This window comes from Canis lupus, chromosome 11 (genome assembly GCF_011100685.1).
Source record: "Canis lupus familiaris isolate Mischka breed German Shepherd chromosome 11, alternate assembly UU_Cfam_GSD_1.0, whole genome shotgun sequence".
Taxonomy (NCBI): Eukaryota; Metazoa; Chordata; class Mammalia; order Carnivora; family Canidae; genus Canis; species Canis lupus.
This window is the reverse complement of record NC_049232.1, coordinates 3,677,206-3,695,978: the sequence shown is the minus strand read 5'-3', so window position 1 is coordinate 3,695,978 and position 18,773 is coordinate 3,677,206. Positions and strand designations below refer to the sequence as shown.

Genomic DNA, 18,773 nt, shown 5'->3' with positions numbered 1-18,773 from the left:
TTCTCCTTCCTTCGTCAATTTTCTAAATTGTGGTAAAATACATGTAACACGCAATTTACCATCTTAACCATTTGTATGCGTGCAGTTCGGTGGTGTTGACCACATTCACACCATCGTGCAACTGATTTCTACAATATGTTCATCTTGTCGATATATGATTTCACAGTGACTTCCCTAGACTTCTCTCAATACTCCCCCCACCCTCCAACCCACCCCATCCCACCCCTAAATCCCTTTTCCTTAGGGATTGGAGGCCAGGTCTCTCAAGCTCCAGAGCAAGGTACTCTGTTAACATCCGGGTGGTGGCCTGGCCTGGGGGCTCAGGCCTGGCTGGGAGGTGGGCCAGGTTTCTGGTGACCAGCCAGGGGGCCAGTTGGGCAGCCTAGACTTCCGGGCGGCGCTGGCACTGCAGTCCTGGCTGGCTCTTGCAGGTCTGAGTTCTCCGCCCCAGGGCAGGCACCTGAGCAAGCCCTGGCAGCTCTCAGCTTCCACCCTAACCTGCAGCCTGGGGCTGCCCTGGTCACCGGGGAGGGCGGGCAGTGGGGCTGAATAAAGCCTCCTCCCCTGGCACGGGTGACTCAGGGAGGGCAGTCCAGGTCCCAGAAGTCCACTTTCGTCGCAGGGTGTGTGGCACGACTCCCTGGGTATGGTATCGGGGCTGCTGCACTGGGTTTGACTGCCTTGACCCTGACAGCCGCAATGCCCTGCTGGGACACAGCTCTCCTGGAGGAGCGGCCATCAGCTGGGATGGGCACCAGGAGTCACCTGCTAGCCTGCTGGCTGCAGGCCAAGATGCTCAGGCCACCTCTCCAGGCATACCCAGCTCTCTCCCCTCCTCCCTTGGGCTGGGGCCTGGCCCAGGGGACAAGATAGGACGAGGGAAAGCAAGGAGTGAAAGGCAGGCGGGGGACTCGCTGCTGCCAAGTCCTCCCTTCAGGGCGCTGCCCTGGCACCCTCAAGGCGACTCTGCCTGCTTACACACAAAGAAACTGAGGCTCAGAGAGGTCACTGGGAAGTTACAGACCTGGGATTAGACCCAGGCCTGCCTTTCTTCTTCCTTCTCCTAGTTAGAAAGAAGCCAGAAAGTGGCTTTTTTGCAGATGGTGTGTTGGGGTTGAACACAACCAACTGTCAGGTCCTGGAGGAGGCCCTGGGGTGGGGGGTGTCCTGGACATAGAGTGGGGGCTAGTCGCAGTGTGTCCAGGTCTTGCTGTCTCCTAAAGGGGAAAGACACATGATCCACAAATGCGGCACTGTGACAAGTGTTGCCACAGTGACGGCGGAATGGGGGGGTGGGAGGAGGGACACAATAGGTGCCTTTAATGAATTCTCCCCCGACCAGCACTTACAGATGAGGACACTGAGGCAGAGTAGAGGTGCAGGCCCAGTCCTGGAGCTGGAATGCCACCACTCAAGCAGGGGAGACTGGGGACAGAATTCGTGGGCTGGAATGCACCCTCTGGGGCAAAGTGGGTGACAGCTGGGAGCCCCAGTACAACTGATGCAACAGTCAAGGAGAAAGGCAATGAGGCCAGAGGTGGCAGCTGGAAAGGAGGGGCGATTCCTAGTCTCCATGAGCGGCTCCGGGATTGGAGAGTCCTGGCCAGTCTCAGGCAGCAAGGAGCACATCCTCCCCAGCCCAGGGAGACAGACCCGAGGCACCACAAGCGCATGCCAGGTACGGGCCGACACTTCAGGACAGGCCCCAGGAAGCATTCTGCCCTTCTGACAACTCTTCCTTTTCCCATCAGAAGGGAGCAAGACAGACTAACATTTGCAGATGCCTACCATCTGCCAGGCACTGTTCTGGGTGTTTTATAGGCATTATTTCACACGAGCCCCTTCTGTGAGATGAGTAACCGGAGGTGTGCAGAGATAAAGTAAGTGGTCCAAGGCCGGCCGATTCAGGAAATGGGCTGCAGCCAATAAGTCTGCTTTCCTTTCCCTGGCCTGGTGCCCTTGGGGCCTCACCCCTTGGCATCTGGGCATTGTGGCTTAATACTGCCAGCCCTGGTCTAGGAGGCAAGAACCCCAGCTCCTGGGCCCAGCTCTGCCAGTAACAAGCTCCAATGTGCGTTTTGGGGGACTTTTTCCAACAGAGGTGGTTGGACTGAAGGGACCCAAGGGTTCACTGTAATGCTCTGGTTTATGCCCTAAGGTTTGTGCTTGTGAGTCTGCACAGGAGGGCATGAGGGCACAGGGCACAGGGCTTGTGGAGGTGGACAAGGAGGCAAGGCTGGATTGGCACCAAAGCTGCCTCTTCCTTGGGGCAGCTGGTCCCCTGGCCCTGCACTCCCCAACTGGGTGATCAGAACAAAGTCAAAGGGCTCAGAGAAGCCAAGCAGGAAGAAGCATGTGCCAGGCCAGCTTTCCAATTTCCAGGGAGGGGTGCTGGTGGTGGCAGGGAGGGAGGACTGCTATTAGCAGCCCAGAGCCCAGAGCCTATATAGGAGGTAGGGGACAGACAGCCTAGTCCAGGCTGGAGGGGGCGTGGACAGTTCTGTCTCTCTGACCCTCTAGCTAGAGGGATAGAGCCAGGCTGCTCTCTACTCCTGCTCCTGTCCCCTCCACTCAGCACTCAGCACCCAGCCCACATCCTCCAAGTGGCTCCAACTGCCTGCAGAGCTGCCAAGGCTCCAGAGACCTCTGCTCTGCCACTGCTCTTCTCTGCTGTGGGGCCACCTTCTTGGGATTCCATTCAGCCAGGACCCTCCTGCCCTTCCCCCCTGCCCTCTCTGTGTTTGACATCTCTAGGCTCCAGGGTATCTTCTGGTTTCTCTCCCTCCTGTTGGGACATTCCAAACTACTGAACACCCTTCCCCTCCCACCTTCCTCTAGCAACCTAGAGGTGCAGGAAAAAAAACGTTTGATGGGGGTTGGGGATGGGGGTCAGAAGATCTTGGATAAATTGCCGATGTTTGTAACAACAGAAAAGGGTAGGGCTGAATCAGAGTTTTCACCAGAACTTATCTTTGACACCCCCCCATGTAATTTCTTGCCAAGACATGACAATTCTTTTTTTTTTTTTTTTAAAGATTTTATTTTTTTTTTAAATTATGATAGTCACAGAGAGAGAGAGAGAGGTAGAGACACAGGCAGAGGGAGAAGCAGGCTCCATGCACCGGGAGCCTGACATGGGATTCGATCCCGGGTCTCCAGGATCGCGCCCTGGGCCAAAGACAGGCGCCAAACTGCTGCGCCACCCAGGGATCCCGACAATTCTTTAAACTATCTCATGAACTCCTCTATCTCTTCCTCTCCCCACTGCCCCTGCCTCCCTATGTCTCTGTCTCTGTTCCCTGAGATCCCTACACGCAGCCTCCCTGCCTTGACCTCCTCAGAGGGCTTGAGTACACACCCTGAAGTCCAGCTTGGTCCTCACACCTCTCTCTCTCAATACCTCAGAGGCTCCCGTCGCCTAGTTCTTTATCTTTTTTTTTTAAGATCGATTTATTTATTTGAGAGAGAGCATGAGTAGGGGGAGGGGCAAAGGGAGAGGGAGACAAACAGAATCGCCACTGAGCGCTGAGCAGCAAGCCCAATGATGTGGGGCTCCATCCCAGGACCCTGAGATCATGACCTGAGCTGATATCAAGAGGTGGCCACTTAACGGACTAAGCCACCCAGGCGCCACCCCCCCTGCCGAACCCTGGGCACCTATCTCTAACTTGCTTGTTAAGCTTGCATGTTCCTGACCATGATGGACACCTTCTACCATGGAAATGCTTCCCATCCTTCAAGTGCCACTGCAAAACCCATCTCTCCAGTGAGGCTCTTCCTTGGGTCCCCCCCCCAAAAGGTAAAGCGCGTCTTTGTGCCAAACCTTCATCTGTCCTAAAGAGTAACCCTACCAGCCTGGGGGGTGGGATGGGGGGGCTCCTCGAGGGCTAACATCCAGAACAGTAGTGCGTTTTCTTAGAGATGAGCCCCCTAAGTCTGGCACTTAAAGAGGTTAGGACAGCACAGAAGACAAGGGATTCCAAACCAGTCTGATCCACAGGTGACACAACTTTTTCTTTGTTGGGGTAAAATTCACACAACATAACATTAACCATTTTCAGGTGTACAGCTCAGAGGCATTTAGGACATTCACAACGTTGTGCAACCACTACCTCTCTCTGATTCCAAAACATTTCCTCATCCCCAAAGGAAACTATGTCCATGAAGCAGTGGCTCCTGTGTTTCTCCCTACAGCCTCTGGCACTAATCTGCTGTGTGTCTCTATGGATTTACCTACCTCCTGTGAGTGGAATCTTAACCACAGGAGGGCCTTTCGCGTCTGGTTTATTTCACTTAGCCTCATTTTGTTGGCGGCTCATGTAGGCTGTACATGCACTTTACTCTTTTTCCCGGCTGCATAATATTCCATGGTACTAATACAGCACAGTGTGCATACCCATTCATCAGTGGATGGGCTCTTGGGATCCCGTGACCCACCTCTGGCGACTGTGACGAGTCCTGCTGTGAACCTCCGAGTACCAACACTTGTCTGGGTCCCCGTTTTTACTTGTTTGAATCCGGACACCTTTAGGTGTCCATCTGCGTCTCCAACTCCTGCCTTGTCTTTCATCCGTTTGACTCACATTATTTGTCTGGCCCCTGAAGGCATCTGAATTTGCTGCCCCTTGAAGGCTTGAACGGCAAAAAACTTAGAAAAGAAAAAAAGAAAAGAAGGAAAAGAAAAGAAAAGAAAAGAAGAAAAGGAAAAGAAAAGAAAAGAAAAAAAGAAAGAAAAGAAAAGAAAAGAAAAGAAAAGAAAAGAAAAGAAAGAAAAGAAAAGAAAAGAAAGCAAGCTCAGCGCCTAATTCAGTCGCTAAGGAGGCAGAGACCTCGGTGAATGTCTCCAGGTCTCGGGTCCTGCCTCGCCGCACCTCGGAAGGGGCAATCATGCTTACCTAAGAGGAGGCGGCGAGGATCTGGGAGGTGATGGACGGAAGGCGCCTCTCTGGGAGCTGCCGAGTTCTGGAAGCCGAGAGGGCGGGCGAGGCCAGCAGGAGGAGGAGCGGGGCGGACCGGGCGCCCTCCGGGGACGCTGCGGCGCGGGGGGCTGCGGACCCGCCGGAGGTCCGCGAGGCGCGCAGCCGGCAGAGGGACCGGGCGGCGCGGGGCGCGGGGCGCGGGGCGCGGCGGCGGGGCTGGCGCTGCGAGCCCGGGCGGGGCTCAGGTCGGCGGGCGGTGGGCGGGGGTTGCCCCCCGTCCCCGCCCCCCACATCCGGGGGCCCGGCCGGGCTCGGGGCTGGCGGCGCGCCGGTGAGTCAGGCCGGGTTTTCCCTCCGCCTCTGGGGCAGGCGAGCGAGCGCCGCGGAGCGCGTCCCTCCCTCGCCAATCCGGCTCCAGCGTCCGCCCGCCCGGCCGCGTTTTCCCGGCGTCTGCCGCCCGGCCGCTCCGGCCGCCTCGCGATCCCGCCGGGAGCCGGGGCTCGGAGGGAGGGTTCGGAGCCGCGCGGGGGACCCGCAGCGCGCGAGGAGCGCGGAGCGGCGCCAGCATGGTGAGTGCGACCCGCCGGGGCCGGGGGCCGGGGGCCGGGGGCCGGGGGACTGGGCTCGGGGGTGGGGCCGGCCGCCGAGGTCTCGCTTTCCCGGCGACCTTGGCCGAGCCGCAGCCCTTCGCCGGCGAGGTGCCCGTCTGAGAAGTGGGCGGGGGTGGGGGGCGGTGTGCGCCCAGGTGCCCCCCGCTTCCAGATACTGAAGCGCCGGGGCGCGGGGTCTGGGACCCACCGCGACGCCCCTCCGGAGGGGAGGCGGCGGGTTATGCCGCTCTCAGCAGCCCCTGCAAAGGCGCCGTCTTGGAGCGGCGCCCCGGACCCCTCCGGTGGCTGGGGTGGGGCACGCGTCCTTGGCGCGGGAGCCTGACCTGGGCTTCAAGCGCCCCTGGCTCGGCCGCTCCGGGCGGGCCCCAGGGAAGGGCGGCCAGAGATGCCCCTCCCGCCCCCCAGGTCGTTTGCGGACCTCCCGCAGTTCTGGGGAGCCCACGCCTCCGCCACAATCTTCCCAGGGGGGCAATTCCGTGAGGTTGCCAATATCGTCTGCTCCTCCGCCTTCCCCACGAGACCCCTCTCCCGCCGTCTCCGAGGTATCCCCTTCCTGCTCCAGCCTCCTGCCCTGGAAGGGCGGCAGCTGCCGGCGATCCCGACCTTTGGGGACACTACCAGCTCTTGGCAGCCGGAGCACCATCGCTGTCTGGCCAGAGCCTTTGGCTGAAGGGAGGGCCGGACTGGGGCCAGGCCGCGCGGACAACAGGTCCCTGGCTGTGTCGGGAAAGAGGACTGGGCTGGGACCTGTCACCTCCCACCCTGCACCCAGCGCCGCCCCCCTCCCCCCCCCCCGTGCAGATTGGGGCTCTCCTTTGCACCTGGGGCTTAGCCTGGCAGACCCGCAATCTGGGCTCCCATGCCCTCTCCCTGCCCAGCCAAGAAGGGAGCCGAGGCAGGGGGCCATCCTGCGCCCAGTGATCAGCCTCCTCCCAGGGCCCTCCTGGGCAGGGCTCCTCTGCTGGCTGGCTGAGTGTGGGTGTGTATGTGCGAGACTGTGAATGAATGCGGCCAGTCTGCTCGCGCCACTGCCTCTAGCACTAGCAGCTTCCAGGGCTGAGTCCTCAAACAGCAGTGCTTCCACTATTTCTCTTTGACCCAGGCACAAGCAGGAGGAATTCCATGCTGAGGGGACTGGGGTCCAAACCTACCTGGTTGCAGATGCCCTTGGGAAAAACAAGTGTGGTGAGCTGGGCAGATGCACATACACAGTAGTGTGTGGCCATTGGAGGGCTGCTGGTGACCCCTAGCTGGGACAACCATAGAGAAGAGGACATTGCCCAGGGAATCGGAATTGTTCATCATTGTGGGATCTTGGCCATCTGGCTTCTGGGCCTCAGTTTCCTTGCTTGCCCCCCCCCCCCCTACACACACACTAGGCTATTGCAGAGATGAGCTCAGATGACGAAATACAAGGATTCAGAGAAACTAGAGTGGCATATACCTCTACGTGACTCCACAATGATACTAACACTCACTCCGATGGAGTTAAGATGCTGGGCTCTGCCTCTTCAGGTGTCACTGTGGAACTGGGGGGTTTCAGCCTCTCCCGTCGCTGCCCTGGGCACCCCTCACCCACTGGCCCTCTTGGAGCTGGGACATTCCAGTCCAATTCCTCAGGAGCAGCTGCAGACACTCCCTTCAATAAAAGCTGATCCCCCAGCAGGTGGTGGGACCCTCCCCGGGGCCTGGGCTCTGGAGGCGCCAACCACAGCCAGGGCTTGACTGGGAGCTCCCTGCCCACTTGGCTCTGGATGTGCCTGTCAGCCTAGAGGAGGTTCATGGCAGGGTCAGGGTGGGCTTCTAAACCTGGGGAGCCTGTATACATTCTCCAATGTGGCTGAAGGTGACCTCAGGCACGTGCTTTTAGCTCCTGGGCCTCAGTGTCCTCTCTGAAGTGGAGCATGTCAGTATTCTCCACCTGTATACGTGTTGCGAGGCTGTGGTAAGCCCAGCATCAGGCCAACTAACAGATGCTGGGATGCTTCTCTGTGTGTCCTCTCTCTTTTCATGGCCAGGGTGGTTTCCAAGCTTTGTGTTCCTGTCTCTGGGTTGATCCCGGAAGAGATGCCCCTCTATGTCCAGGGCTTTCAGTGCTGCTGGCTAGTCTTGGGACCTGGGGTTGGGAACAGGGGGCCAGCTGGGGCCCAGCCCAAACCTAGCCAGCATGGTGGTGATGGTGGTGGTGGTGGTGGTGGTGGTGATGGTGGTGGTGGTGGTGGTGGTGGTGGTGGTGGTGGTGGTGGAGGAGGGGGTGGTGTCAACCCTGTGTAGAACTCTGAGCCCCACGGCATGTACTGAGCTCTGGGCAGGGGAGCCCTTGGAGGCATTTGGAGGAGGCCTTGCTTTTCGCCCTGTGATCTTCCCAGTGGGGCTACAAGGCACTTGCTGTCTCTCCCTCCCTCCTCCCCCACCAGATCCTCTCCAGCCCAGTCTGCATAGCTGCCCTGGCCTCACCAGGCCAGTCCCTTGGCCTCTAAGCAACGGGGAAGGAATGTGTGCATTGGGGGGTGGAGGGATGGACCCTTTTAGGAATAGGGACTGTCCCCAGACTGAGACCTAGGCAGGGTGGAGCCTCCTGGAAGCCTGGAGGCCCCAGCCCCTCTGGGATAGCTGATATGATAATACAGCCAGAGAAGTTACCTAGGAGGGGTGGAGGGCAAAGGCCTCGGAGGAAGACAAAAGGAAGGGGCTGTCTGTGTCCCCTTTCTCCAGCTCCACAGCTGTTTTTAATTGCTTAGGTCACACGGGGAGAGAAGCCCTTCACCACACACACACACACACACACACACACACACACCTTTGCATCTAGCTTGGGGTATGGGGAGGACAACTGGATCTCTGAGCTAGAGTAGTGCTAGAGCATTCGCGTGTCATGTGTGTGTGTCCCAGAGGGTGCTTGGCGCCATGAGGGTGACCTTGTGCGTGACTGTGTGTGCTATTGGATGTGACCGCCCGTGCTACGTCCTCTAACTCAGGAGCTGCTGTGCTGTTCACTGACCAGACTGCGGTTTGTGTGCGGTTTGTGCACTCCTGTGGCCCATAGCTGACTCTGCCTAGTTCAAGGGCTCTCCCCTGGGACCTGAGACCCCTTGTGGGGAACAGGGTGCCCATTATCTCTCCTGGAGACAGGAAGCCAGGATCTGCCCCGGGGGAAGTGCGGTGGTGTGTGTTTGGGGTGAAGTGGACTTATTTGACACCCCTGCCACCATGCCCACCCCCATGCTTGCACTTGGTTTCTGGCCCTTGAGACCTTCCACCCCCAGTGTCTCTGTAATGGAACCCCAAAAGGAAGGCAGGGCGGGTGGTCTTCCCCACTTCAGAGATGGGGCAACGAGGCATGGCAAAGGGAGAAGTGATAGTGTTGGGTCCCTGTGGAGAGACTGTGAGGACAGGGCTGGAGACCGGGTTCTTGGCTGTCCACCTCCCTGAGACACAGTGGTGTCTGTCACGGGGTGCACTTGTCGTGGTAAGGAGGTATCTGACTGGGAAGCAGGATACTTCAATTCTAACTCTCTGGGCTGTGGGTGCCGTCCTGCCCTCCCGTCCCTGCTCAACATTCAACAGTCAGGGATCCCTGGGTGGCTTAGCAGTTTGGCGCCTGCCTTGGGCCTGGGGCGTGATCCTGGAGTCCCGGAATCGAGTCCCACATTGGGCTCCCTGCATGGAGCCGGCTTCTCCCTCTGCCTATCTCTCTGCTTCTCTCTCTTTCTGTCTCTCTCGTGAATGAATAAATAAAATCTTAAAAAAAAAATTCAACAGTCATCCTGCTGAGATCACAGGTGTCTCATTACAACCAGTTCTGTGACCTTGGATGAAGCTACTTCATCTTTGGGAGCCCCAGAGCCCTTAACCTTAAAAGAGGGATGACAGCTATATCACGGGACTCAGTGAGACCGCTACACAGGGCTATGTCGCTAGAGGTGGCCAGCACCTGTGATTCCTTAACTGGATGAGTTCCCCTGAACGTGAGTGCCCTGTGACCTCCTCAGAGGCCCTCAGCTGGCCACCGGGTACGGGTGGGGAGCAGGGCCATGCCTCCCCTGCCTGCCACTCCCGGAGAGCTTTGTCTTCCACAAACACAAAACCTGGAAATGGTGGAGGAAGATGGACCCTCCTAACGACCATTGTTTCAAGTGGGAGTGGGTGTCCCGGAGGCATATGGGGGGGGGGGCCACACAGCTGCTGTTTGCCTGCTGAGTGTCTGTACTGGGATGGAAGCAGCTGCCTGGGGGGCGGGAGGCAGAGAAGGTGGCATTCGCTCATTTGGCAGGTCCTGTCTGCGTCTCTACTGTGTGCTGGTCTCCGGGCTGGACAGGGGATCCGGTGGGGCACTGGGGCCAGGCCCCACCCTTCAGGGTATGATCTCAGCACAGGTGGGAGCTGGTCCCTAACCTGGTCCCTGGGCCACCTGCCGGGGAGGAGGTCATGTCTGAGCAGCTGAACCTGGCTGCAGGCAACCTGTGTTGACCCTGGCTACAGGCCAGGCCCTGAACAGGACCCATCATCCCAGCATCCCTGAGTGATAAGAGTACATTGGAAACTGGAGCCTAACATGTGATTGGCCACACACTGGGCCAAAATTTGGGACCCCCTGCCTGGTGGTGGGTTTTGGAGTGGCTGCCGAGGCAAGGGTGGGCAGGGGCTCCCACTGCCCCTTCTCCCACCACTGCCCCTATGACTATGTGGACACCTGTTCCGGAAACTGGCCATTGTTCCCACCATCCTTCCTCCCCTCGGGCCCTTCCTGTTTGGATCCCTCCCACTGCAACCCCCAACCCCACCCATGCCAGGTGCTTCCCTAGGGGAACTCTGACCCACTGCAGGAAGAGGCCTGAACTGGGTTTTTTCCCCTCCCCAGAGAAAAAGAAGGAATGGGAGTCATAGGCCACCCCCCAGATGGGGTGAGGAGCCTGGTAGGAGAGTGTACAAGGTCAGAGTCAGAGCCTGCGGCTTCAGCTGGCTCAGTCTTGTGGAGAGCCCTATCCTGCTACTCCAGGCCTATCCCCATTTCCCCCAATCACATCAGGCCCGTAGCTGGAGCTGGAGCATTAGGCTGGTGGCTTTGGAGCCTCTCCCCCTTTCTCTTGCCAGCCTAGGAATCCCGTTCTGGATTTTTTCTGGGACCCATATCTGCCTCCTGGGCCTGGGCCAGGTAGGGAGCTGACATAGAGAACGAGCACCTGGTTTCAGGGCATCAGGAAAGTGGGGTAGCAAGGGCCCACCTGCCCCTGATGGAGGCTTCTGATCCCCAGAGGCGGCTGCTGGTGCCCTGTTGAAACTTCATGGCCATAGCCCCAGGCCCTGCTGGCATTGCCATGGGCAGCGTGGGCAGTCTGTTGGAACGGCAGGACTTCTCCCCTGAAGAGCTGCGGGCAGCACTCGCCGGGTCTCGGAGCTCCCGCCAGCCTGATGGGCTCCTCCGGAAGGGCCTGGGCCAGCGTGAACTCTTCAGCTACCTGCACCTGTCTAAGAAGGACGGCAAGAACACCAAGAGGGCCCCTCGGAACGAGCCTACCGACTATACCACCCTCTACTACCGGGAGCATCCTCGGGCCGGTGACTTCAGCAAGACCTCGCTGCCCGAGCGCGGTCGCTTTGACAAGGTGCGTCTCTGAGCCTGCTCTAGGAGGGTGGGGATGGGGAGCTGGGGGGTCTCCAAGGATGCTGGGATGGGGCTGGGACGTGAAAATCCTACCCTGTGCTGGCCGGAGGCTCAGTCAGAGGCCACTGCGTCCCGGTGACATGCACCCCAGGGTCCTCGAGATGATCGTGGAGGCTGTGGGAGCATCGAAGGGCAGAGCCGAGGTCCACCCAGGGCCTCCAACCCACCCTTTCCTCCCGGCAGTGCCGCATCCGTCCAGCGGTGTTCAAGCCCGTGGCGGGCACTGGGAAAGGCTTCGTGTCCATGCAGAGCCTGGCGGCGCACAAGGGTCAGAAGCTGTGGCGTAGTAATGGCAGCCTGCACACACTGGCCTGCCACCCACCCCTGAGCCCAGGGCCACGGGCCAGCCAGGCACAGGCCCGTGCCCAGCTGTTGCATGCCCTCAGCCTGGACGACGGTGGCCCCGAGCCCGAGCCCAGCCTATCTGACTCCTCTAGCGGGGGCAGCTTTGGCCGCAGTCCCGGCACTGGTCCTGGCCCCTTCAGCTCCTCCTTGGGCCATATTAACCACCTCGGGGGCTCCCTGGACCGGGCCTCACGGGTCCCCAAGGAGGCTGGGCCCCTAGCTATGCTGAACTGCCTGCCTGAGCCACCACCACCCTATGAGTTCTCCTGTCCCACCGCCACCGAGGAGGTGGTGGCCGTGCTGCCCGACACCTGTGAGGATCTCAAGAGGGGCCTTGGTGATGAGGACAGCGCCAATCCCTTCACACAGGTAAGGGCACCTGTTCTGTCTTTTGGCATTGGGGTACAGGAAGGACAGGAGGGCCGCCCGCCAGCTCACCTATGTGGCTCTGGCCACAAGAGAGTAAGAAAAGTAGAGGTGGTTATTCAGTCACTCAGACACATACGTGTGAGATGAGGATGTCATGTCCCTGATGGCCCTTGCTAGGAGTTGTGTGGAAAGGAGGAAGAGAGACTCCTGTGTGTTGGGGCCACTTCCTCTTGAGCTCCAGCTGCCGTCGGGTGTTGTGGGGAGGTCTAGCAATGGGAGCTAGCCAGCTGGCAGTGGGTGCCCAGGAGGTGGGGCGGTGCGTGGATCTCCCAGCATGGCAGGCACCTCTTCCCCTCGGCAGGTGCTGGAGGAGCGCCAGCGGCTGTGGCTGGCTGAGCTGAAGCGTCTATACGTGGAGCGGCTGCATGAGGTGGCTCAGAAGGCGGAACGCAGCGAGCGCAACCTCCAGCTGCAGCTCTTCATGGCTCAGCAGGAGCAGCGACGGCTGCGCAAAGAGCTTCGCGCGCAGCAGGGCCTGGGCCCCGAGCCGCGGCCCCCCAGCGCCCTCCCAGAGGCCGACCCCAGCGTGCGACCCGAGGAGGAAGCCCGATGGGAGGTGAGACCAGGCGCCCGGAAACCTTGTGTCCCCCTCGCTGCCTGCCGTCGCGCCCTCTGCCAGCCCCTCCGCCTCCCCGCTCACCCACGCGTTGCCCACGGGGTGCCCCTCCAGGTGTGCCAGAAGACAGCGGAGATTAGCCTCCTGAAGCAGCAGCTGCGCGAGGCCCAGGCGGAGTTGGCGCAGAAGCTGGCGGAGATCTTCAGCCTGAAGACGCAGCTGCGGGGCAGCCGGGCCCAGGCGCAGGCCCAGGACGCAGAGCTGGCCCAGCTGCGGGAGGCGGTGCGGAGCCTGCAGGAGCAGGGGCCCCGGGAGGAGGCCCCGGGCGGCTGTGAGACTGACGACTGCAAGAGCAGGGGGCTGCTGGCCGAGGCGGGCGGCCCCGAGGCCGGAGGGGGTGGCGGGGGCGCCGAGCAGCTGCGGGCCCAGCTGGTGCAGGAGCGGCTCCGCGCCCAGGAGCAGGCGCTGTGCTTCGAGCGGGAGCGGCGGACGTGGCAGGAGGAGAAGGAGCGCGTGCTGCGCTATCAGCGGGAGATCCAGGGAGGCTACCTGGACATGTACCGCCGCAACCAGGCGCTGGAGCAGGAGCTGCGCGCGCTGCGGGAGCCTCCGACGCCCTGGAGCCCTCGGCTGGAGTCCTCCAAGATCTGAGGCCGGTGGATGAGCGGGTGGCAGAAGCACCGCCAGAAAATGGCTTGGACAAGCCCGCCCTGAGGCAGCTGGCTCCTTCCCTACACCATTCTGAGGCAGAAGCTGCTGAAGCCGGCCAGGGGTGGGGAGGCCCACCGGGAGGAGGGGGTCCAGTGGTGCAGTGGGCTGGATAGGGTGCCAAGCAGCAGGAGCCAGGGCAAGACCTCCTGGCAGAGGGGCACCTCGGTGGGGCCCAGCCCTGCTTTCTGGAGTAGATGTGGCCGGGAGAAGGAAGTTGGGGAATGAAGAGCCCCGTGATACAGAAGGGCAGGCAGGAAGGGGGGGAGGCTGGGATGGGAACATTGGCCTCCCCGAGAATAAAACCACATTTTCTACAAGAAGGCCACGGGTGCTACATAGGGCCTGTTCCTGCGGATGGTTGGTGTTAGGGGCCCTTTACTGCACGGTCACGGTCAATGGGAGGGTGTGCCCTCTGCTCCCGTGTGTGCAGCTGCTGGGCATATGTGTTAAATTGGGAAGTGGAGGGATCCTTGTACTGACTCTGCACGGCCCCTTAGCTGCCGTGTGGGCTGAAATTCTTTTCTTCAGTGCCAGTGGGATTTTGCAGAAGGAACAATGCCAGAGAACCCAGAAAAACAAAAGGGCAAGTCAACCAAGGCATTGCTAGAACATGAAACATTCTCTTGGTAGGAAGTCTGGGCCCTGGGTACCCAGCACCCTGCTGGGTTTAGGGCTGGCCTAAGACAGCTTCCCCTGGAGCCACCCAAAGGCTTCAGCAGGGACCTGCCCCTCCCAGAACGCACCTTCTATCTCCATCTAGCTGTGGCGTACCCACCGTCCACAGCGATGGGAGGGGTGCAGGAAGGTACAGGAAGACAGGCAGAGAAAACTTGTGGATGGGTTACATGGTAAAGGGCCTGTACCACAGTGGGGAACATGGCCATTTCCCTGTAGCCACTGGAAGGCCAAGGGATATTTTTAAGCAGGGGTGAGATGTGACCTAATTTGTATTCTGAAAAGCTCTGTCCTGAGAGGAAGCAGCCCTCCACCTCCAGCCCTGCACCAGGCTCCCTGACCGTGGGTTTCAGACCCCTAAAGCCCACTCCCACCCTTAACCTTTCAGCAGTCTGGTTTCCCCTCTGGGCTTTTGCTCCCTCTTGGATGGGTGGCCTGGAGCACAGACCCAGTCTGGCAGGCAGGTGGCTATTCCCCACTCCTTGCAGTAAAGTTCAGCATTCTTATGAGTGTGTTGCTGTAACTGCTGCCAGGCATTGAGCACTTCCTGTCTTCTGTTAGGCCTTGGGTGCATGGGGGCTAACAGTTGAATTAGATAGGCTTCCTGCTCCAAGGGAGTCAGCCCACAGACGTCTCCCCTTCTAGTTGCTGCGGGGCAGCAGCAACCTCTGAGCTGTTTCTTCAGCTCTCTGCAGAAACCCCAGTTTGCACCCTCCAGCCATGATTCCCCCTTCCCAGGGCATGCCTGGCAGCCCCTTGGGCCCCAGCAGGTGGATCCTGGTAGAGTGGCTGTGCAGGGGTACCTGCGGGGCTCTGGAGTATGAGCTGATGTGCCCCACCTTTTTTAGGGTGGAGAATGGGGTGTGTGAATCGTCTGCTGTGGGGATGGTGTGTTTATGGTCATGTAAGTGGCAGGTGTGTGTGGAGCTGTCTTGGTGGTGGGTGTGTCTGGGGGTGTGTTTGGGGCTCCTGTGTTGGGAGGTCAGGAGGGCTGCTTCCTGGTTCCTCCTTCTGCTCTATTTCTTCCCGCCAGCCGCAGCCCCTGTGGCTCTGGCCAGGCTTGGGTAGAGCCTATGGCCAGGACAGACCCCTGCACCTAGCTGAGACCCATCTAGAACCACCCTGAGCCTCGGTCATCTGCCCCAGGGAGGGAAACTGGGAGCACTCAAGTGAGGCAGGCCTATCTCTCACGGGCCTTGGAATTTGTTCCACAGATCCCTCCAAACCGAGGCCTCAGGGCCAGTCACCCTCCAGAAGGCCCTCCCAGAGCTAGATGCTGACCTCAAGCCTGGGTCACTCCCTCCCCACAACCTGGAGCTGGTCAGGCCAGGTGCCCACATGCTTGACAGTGGCTGGGGTCCACCTTTCAGTGTACCATCTCTGCCTAACTCCCCACCCAGCAATTAGAGAGCTGGGCCGGCCAGTACAGCCAGCGGGGAGTGGGTGGGCGGTACCAAAACTTGGCAGCTGTGCCAGAAACCAGGGCTAGACCCAGATGCAGGGGGAAGGGCACAAGGGAGCTGAAGCTGGGGTGGCTCAGAGGGAACCAGATCCTGTTAGCTCATCCCTGCTGGGCAAACCAGTTCCCTGGTCCCCGAGCAGGCTGGGTGGCTCTGGGACCAGCTGATCACAGGTGCCACAGCGGTGGCTCCTGCTTTAGAGTGGCCCCTCCCTCCATTGCCTGGTGGGTCCCTCAGCTCCCCAGCTGTCCAGAGGCACTCCAGCAGACGAGGCTAATTCTCCAGAACCCCCCCACCCTGTGTCCACAGACCCATAGATTTGCTGGTATTTTGGTTTCTCTCCACTGGGCTGTGGGCATTGCCAGGCAGGGCTGTGTCTTCTGTCTTGATCCCTCAGAGTCTGCTCTGACTCCAGCCCAGAAGGCACTGGGGGACTCGAGTCAAGCCCCTTCCCCGACCCTTCCCTGACTGGCATGGGTTTGAGCTGGGGGTGGAGTGGAGTAGGTGGGGAAGTCTCCAGGTCTGAGTGTTAATTCACCATTCACAGGCACCTGTGCCCAGACTGTGGCTGCAGAGCCGGTCACCATCCCCTGCCTGGTGAGGCACTACAACGCCTCCCTGAGGGCCAGGCCTGGGTCTCAGATGAAGAAGCCATAGTGGCAAAGGCCCCTGCCCCCATGACCCTTCCCTGTGGGTAGAGGAGGGAGATAGCTCACATATATGTCCATGGTAGTGACAGGACGAGAAGAATGCAAACATATACACACACTTCCCGCCACGGTAGCAAGTCAGCAGAGCACAGAGAAGTACATTTCTCTGAGACTGAAGGTGGGGGTGGTGGCGATCGGTATTAGGGAGCCTGTCTTCAAAGAAGGTACCTGGCCCACAATGACAGTTCAGACTGTAACTCACCACCCTAGTAGGTGGGGCTTAGTCCTCTATACTGGATTCAGAAAAGAAGAATGTGTTATTTCTTGCAACAAAACAAGAGTGAAATAGGTCATGAAAGGTGGGACATGAGTGCCACGGAATTCAGAGGAAAGCTGGCTCACTTTTCACTGCAGGTGATGAGGGGTGTTTATCTGGGGGAGGGTGACAACGATTGACCACACTTTGGTCAAGTGCTTCTAACCTCTCTTTGCTCCTGACCTTGGAAGGTATCCCTCCTGATTAGTCCAGATCTAGCAAGATTCCTGCCAAGTTAGTTTAGCCAGAGTCCCCCATCGGCCACATCAGATACCCTGTCATCTTCCACCATGCCCAGGTGGTGGCTGGCCTGCCTTCCGCAAGACTCCTGTGAGGTGTGTTCAGCCGGGCTGCCTCCTGACCCCTGGAGGTATCCTCTTAGTAATGTTTCATCCACTGCCCCCCCTCCCCCTACCTGCTCCTTCACCATAAATTTGAATTTTCCTTGTATTTGGAGTTGAACCCACTCTCCCCCCCCCCCAACTACAAAACCCCCACTGCACTATCCTCTCTGAATAAAGTCTTCCTTACCACTCTTTGACTAGTGTCATGAGTATTGTTTTCTTTAGTGGGGCTAAACCTCTCTGAGGAAAGGAATGTGGGGGGATTTCCTCAGGAGCAGTGGGATGAGGGCATTCAGGATCAGCCAGGATTTGAACCCAAGGAGGCAGGGAGGTGTGGGGCAGTCCTGAGGGAGAGCCCTTTCGAGAAGGGTTTGAGGGGAGGCAAGGCAGCCCCTAGACAGACTGCTAAGCTGGCACAGGAGGACTTCAGCTTCGCTGCTGTGGTTGTGGGTGGGTCCATCAAGTAGCCAAAAGGGAGGACTAGAGCCAGAACTAGCTTTATGTGTGTGTGACCTGTGCAGTCACTCAGGACCACACTCAGAAGGTCCCTACACTTGATACAATGCTCTGCTGTTGCCATCTTGTTTTTTGCATGTGTTTTTCTAGATTTTATTTGAGAGAGGGCAGCATGGGTGGCTCAGTGGTTTAGTGCAGCCTTCAGCCCAGGGTGTGATCCTAGGGACCCCGGATCGAGTCCCATGTCGGGCTCCCTGCATGGAGCCTGCTTCTCCCTCTGCCTGTGTCTCTGCCTCCCTCTCTCTCTCTGACTCTCATGAATAAATAAATAAAATCTTAAAAAAAATTTTTATTTGAGAGAGAGAATGAGCAGTGGGGAGGGGCAGAGGGAGAGAGAGAGAGAGAGAGAGAGAAGCAGACTCCCCACTGAGCAGGGAGTCCAATGCAGGGCTCCATCCCAAGACCCTGAGCTGAAGGCAAACGCTTTAAAGAACTGAGTCACCCAGGTGCCCCCATCTGCTGTTGCCATCTTGAACTTCTTAATGATGTTTGAACAAGGAGCCTCACATTTTTCATTTTGCTCCTGAGCCTACAAATAATGTAGCTGCTCCTGGCCTGAACCAAAGCCTTGCTAGGAGGGACAGGAACAGAGTAGGAGCAGGAGACTGGTCAGGTGCCACTTGGAGGGTGGCAGGAAGAGATAGGACCTGTAGGCAACTTGAACTCCATGGGCTGAAGCCTGATGCTCCCATGTTCCACAGAGGGCAGGCAGTGTCTGTTGCTACCCTAATGCCACCAGCTATCAGGGGAAGGTCCATCTTTCCCTAGCCTGGCCTTCCATGGCCCACTCAGGGAAGCCAGGAACGCAGTATTTTCAGGAGAACACACCAGGGCTTGTCTTGTCTTCCACAAACCTTTTTACTTTCTTTCTCTCTCTCTCTCTTTTAAGTACATCTCTTGTATACCTGCCTCCCCCCCACCCCAGCTTTTTTAGGGTATAATTTACATACAGAAAATGCTTCCTTTGTGGAGTAGAGTTTTTAGAACTTTGACAAATGCAGAAAGTCCCATAACCAACACTAAAATCAAAATACGGACTTGCTCCATCACTGCCCCCCAAATTTCTGTGTTTCAGTCACTCCTCTCCCCCATCCCCAGCAACCAGTCATCTGCTTTCTGGATACCCTTTCTTTCCTTTTTTTCCTCTCTTTGTGAGCAGTGTATAACCCCTCCACGTATCAGAACATATTACACGGTAGCAAGTAAAACAATAAGACACTGGTGTAAAAATAATACATCTCAATGGAAAGAATGAAGAGCCATAAATGGATTCCATTCTGCAGAAAATCTTTTTTTTTTTTTTTATTGTGTTTATTTATTCATGAGAGACACACAGAGAGGCAAAGGCATAGGCAGGGAGAGAAGCAGGCTTCATGCAGGGAGCCTGATGGGGAGCTTGATCCCAGGACCCCGGGATCTCGACCTGAGCCAAAGGCAGACACTCAACCACTGAGCCACCCAGGCGTCCTGAAAATCCTTTTTTTTTTTTTAAGATTTTATTTATTTATTTATTTATTTGAGAAAGAGAGGCAGAGATAGGGAGAGAGAGCACAAGCAGGGAGGAGGAGAAGCAGTC

General features: G+C 58.3%; 1 protein-coding gene across 2 annotated transcripts; it reads left to right on the top strand.

Moving 5' to 3' along the window:
• Positions 1–5,330: 5,330 nt before the first annotated feature.
• N4BP3 (NEDD4 binding protein 3) lies at positions 5,331–16,878 on the top strand. 2 transcript variants are annotated; one of them, XM_038551817.1, is made up of 5 exons: positions 5,331–5,488; positions 10,786–11,136; positions 11,379–11,909; positions 12,271–12,525; positions 12,640–16,878. In XM_038551817.1, exons 2-5 carry the CDS (start codon positions 10,816–10,818, stop codon positions 13,174–13,176), a joined length of 1,644 nt encoding a protein of 547 aa, XP_038407745.1. In that variant the 5' UTR covers positions 5,331–5,488; positions 10,786–10,815; the 3' UTR covers positions 13,177–16,878. The 2 variants fall into 2 exon arrangements, with proteins under 2 accessions (XP_038407745.1, XP_038407746.1); XM_038551818.1 differs by lacking the exon at positions 5,331–5,488 and adding an exon at positions 9,728–10,685.
• The last annotated feature ends 1,895 nt before the right edge of the window (positions 16,879–18,773 follow it).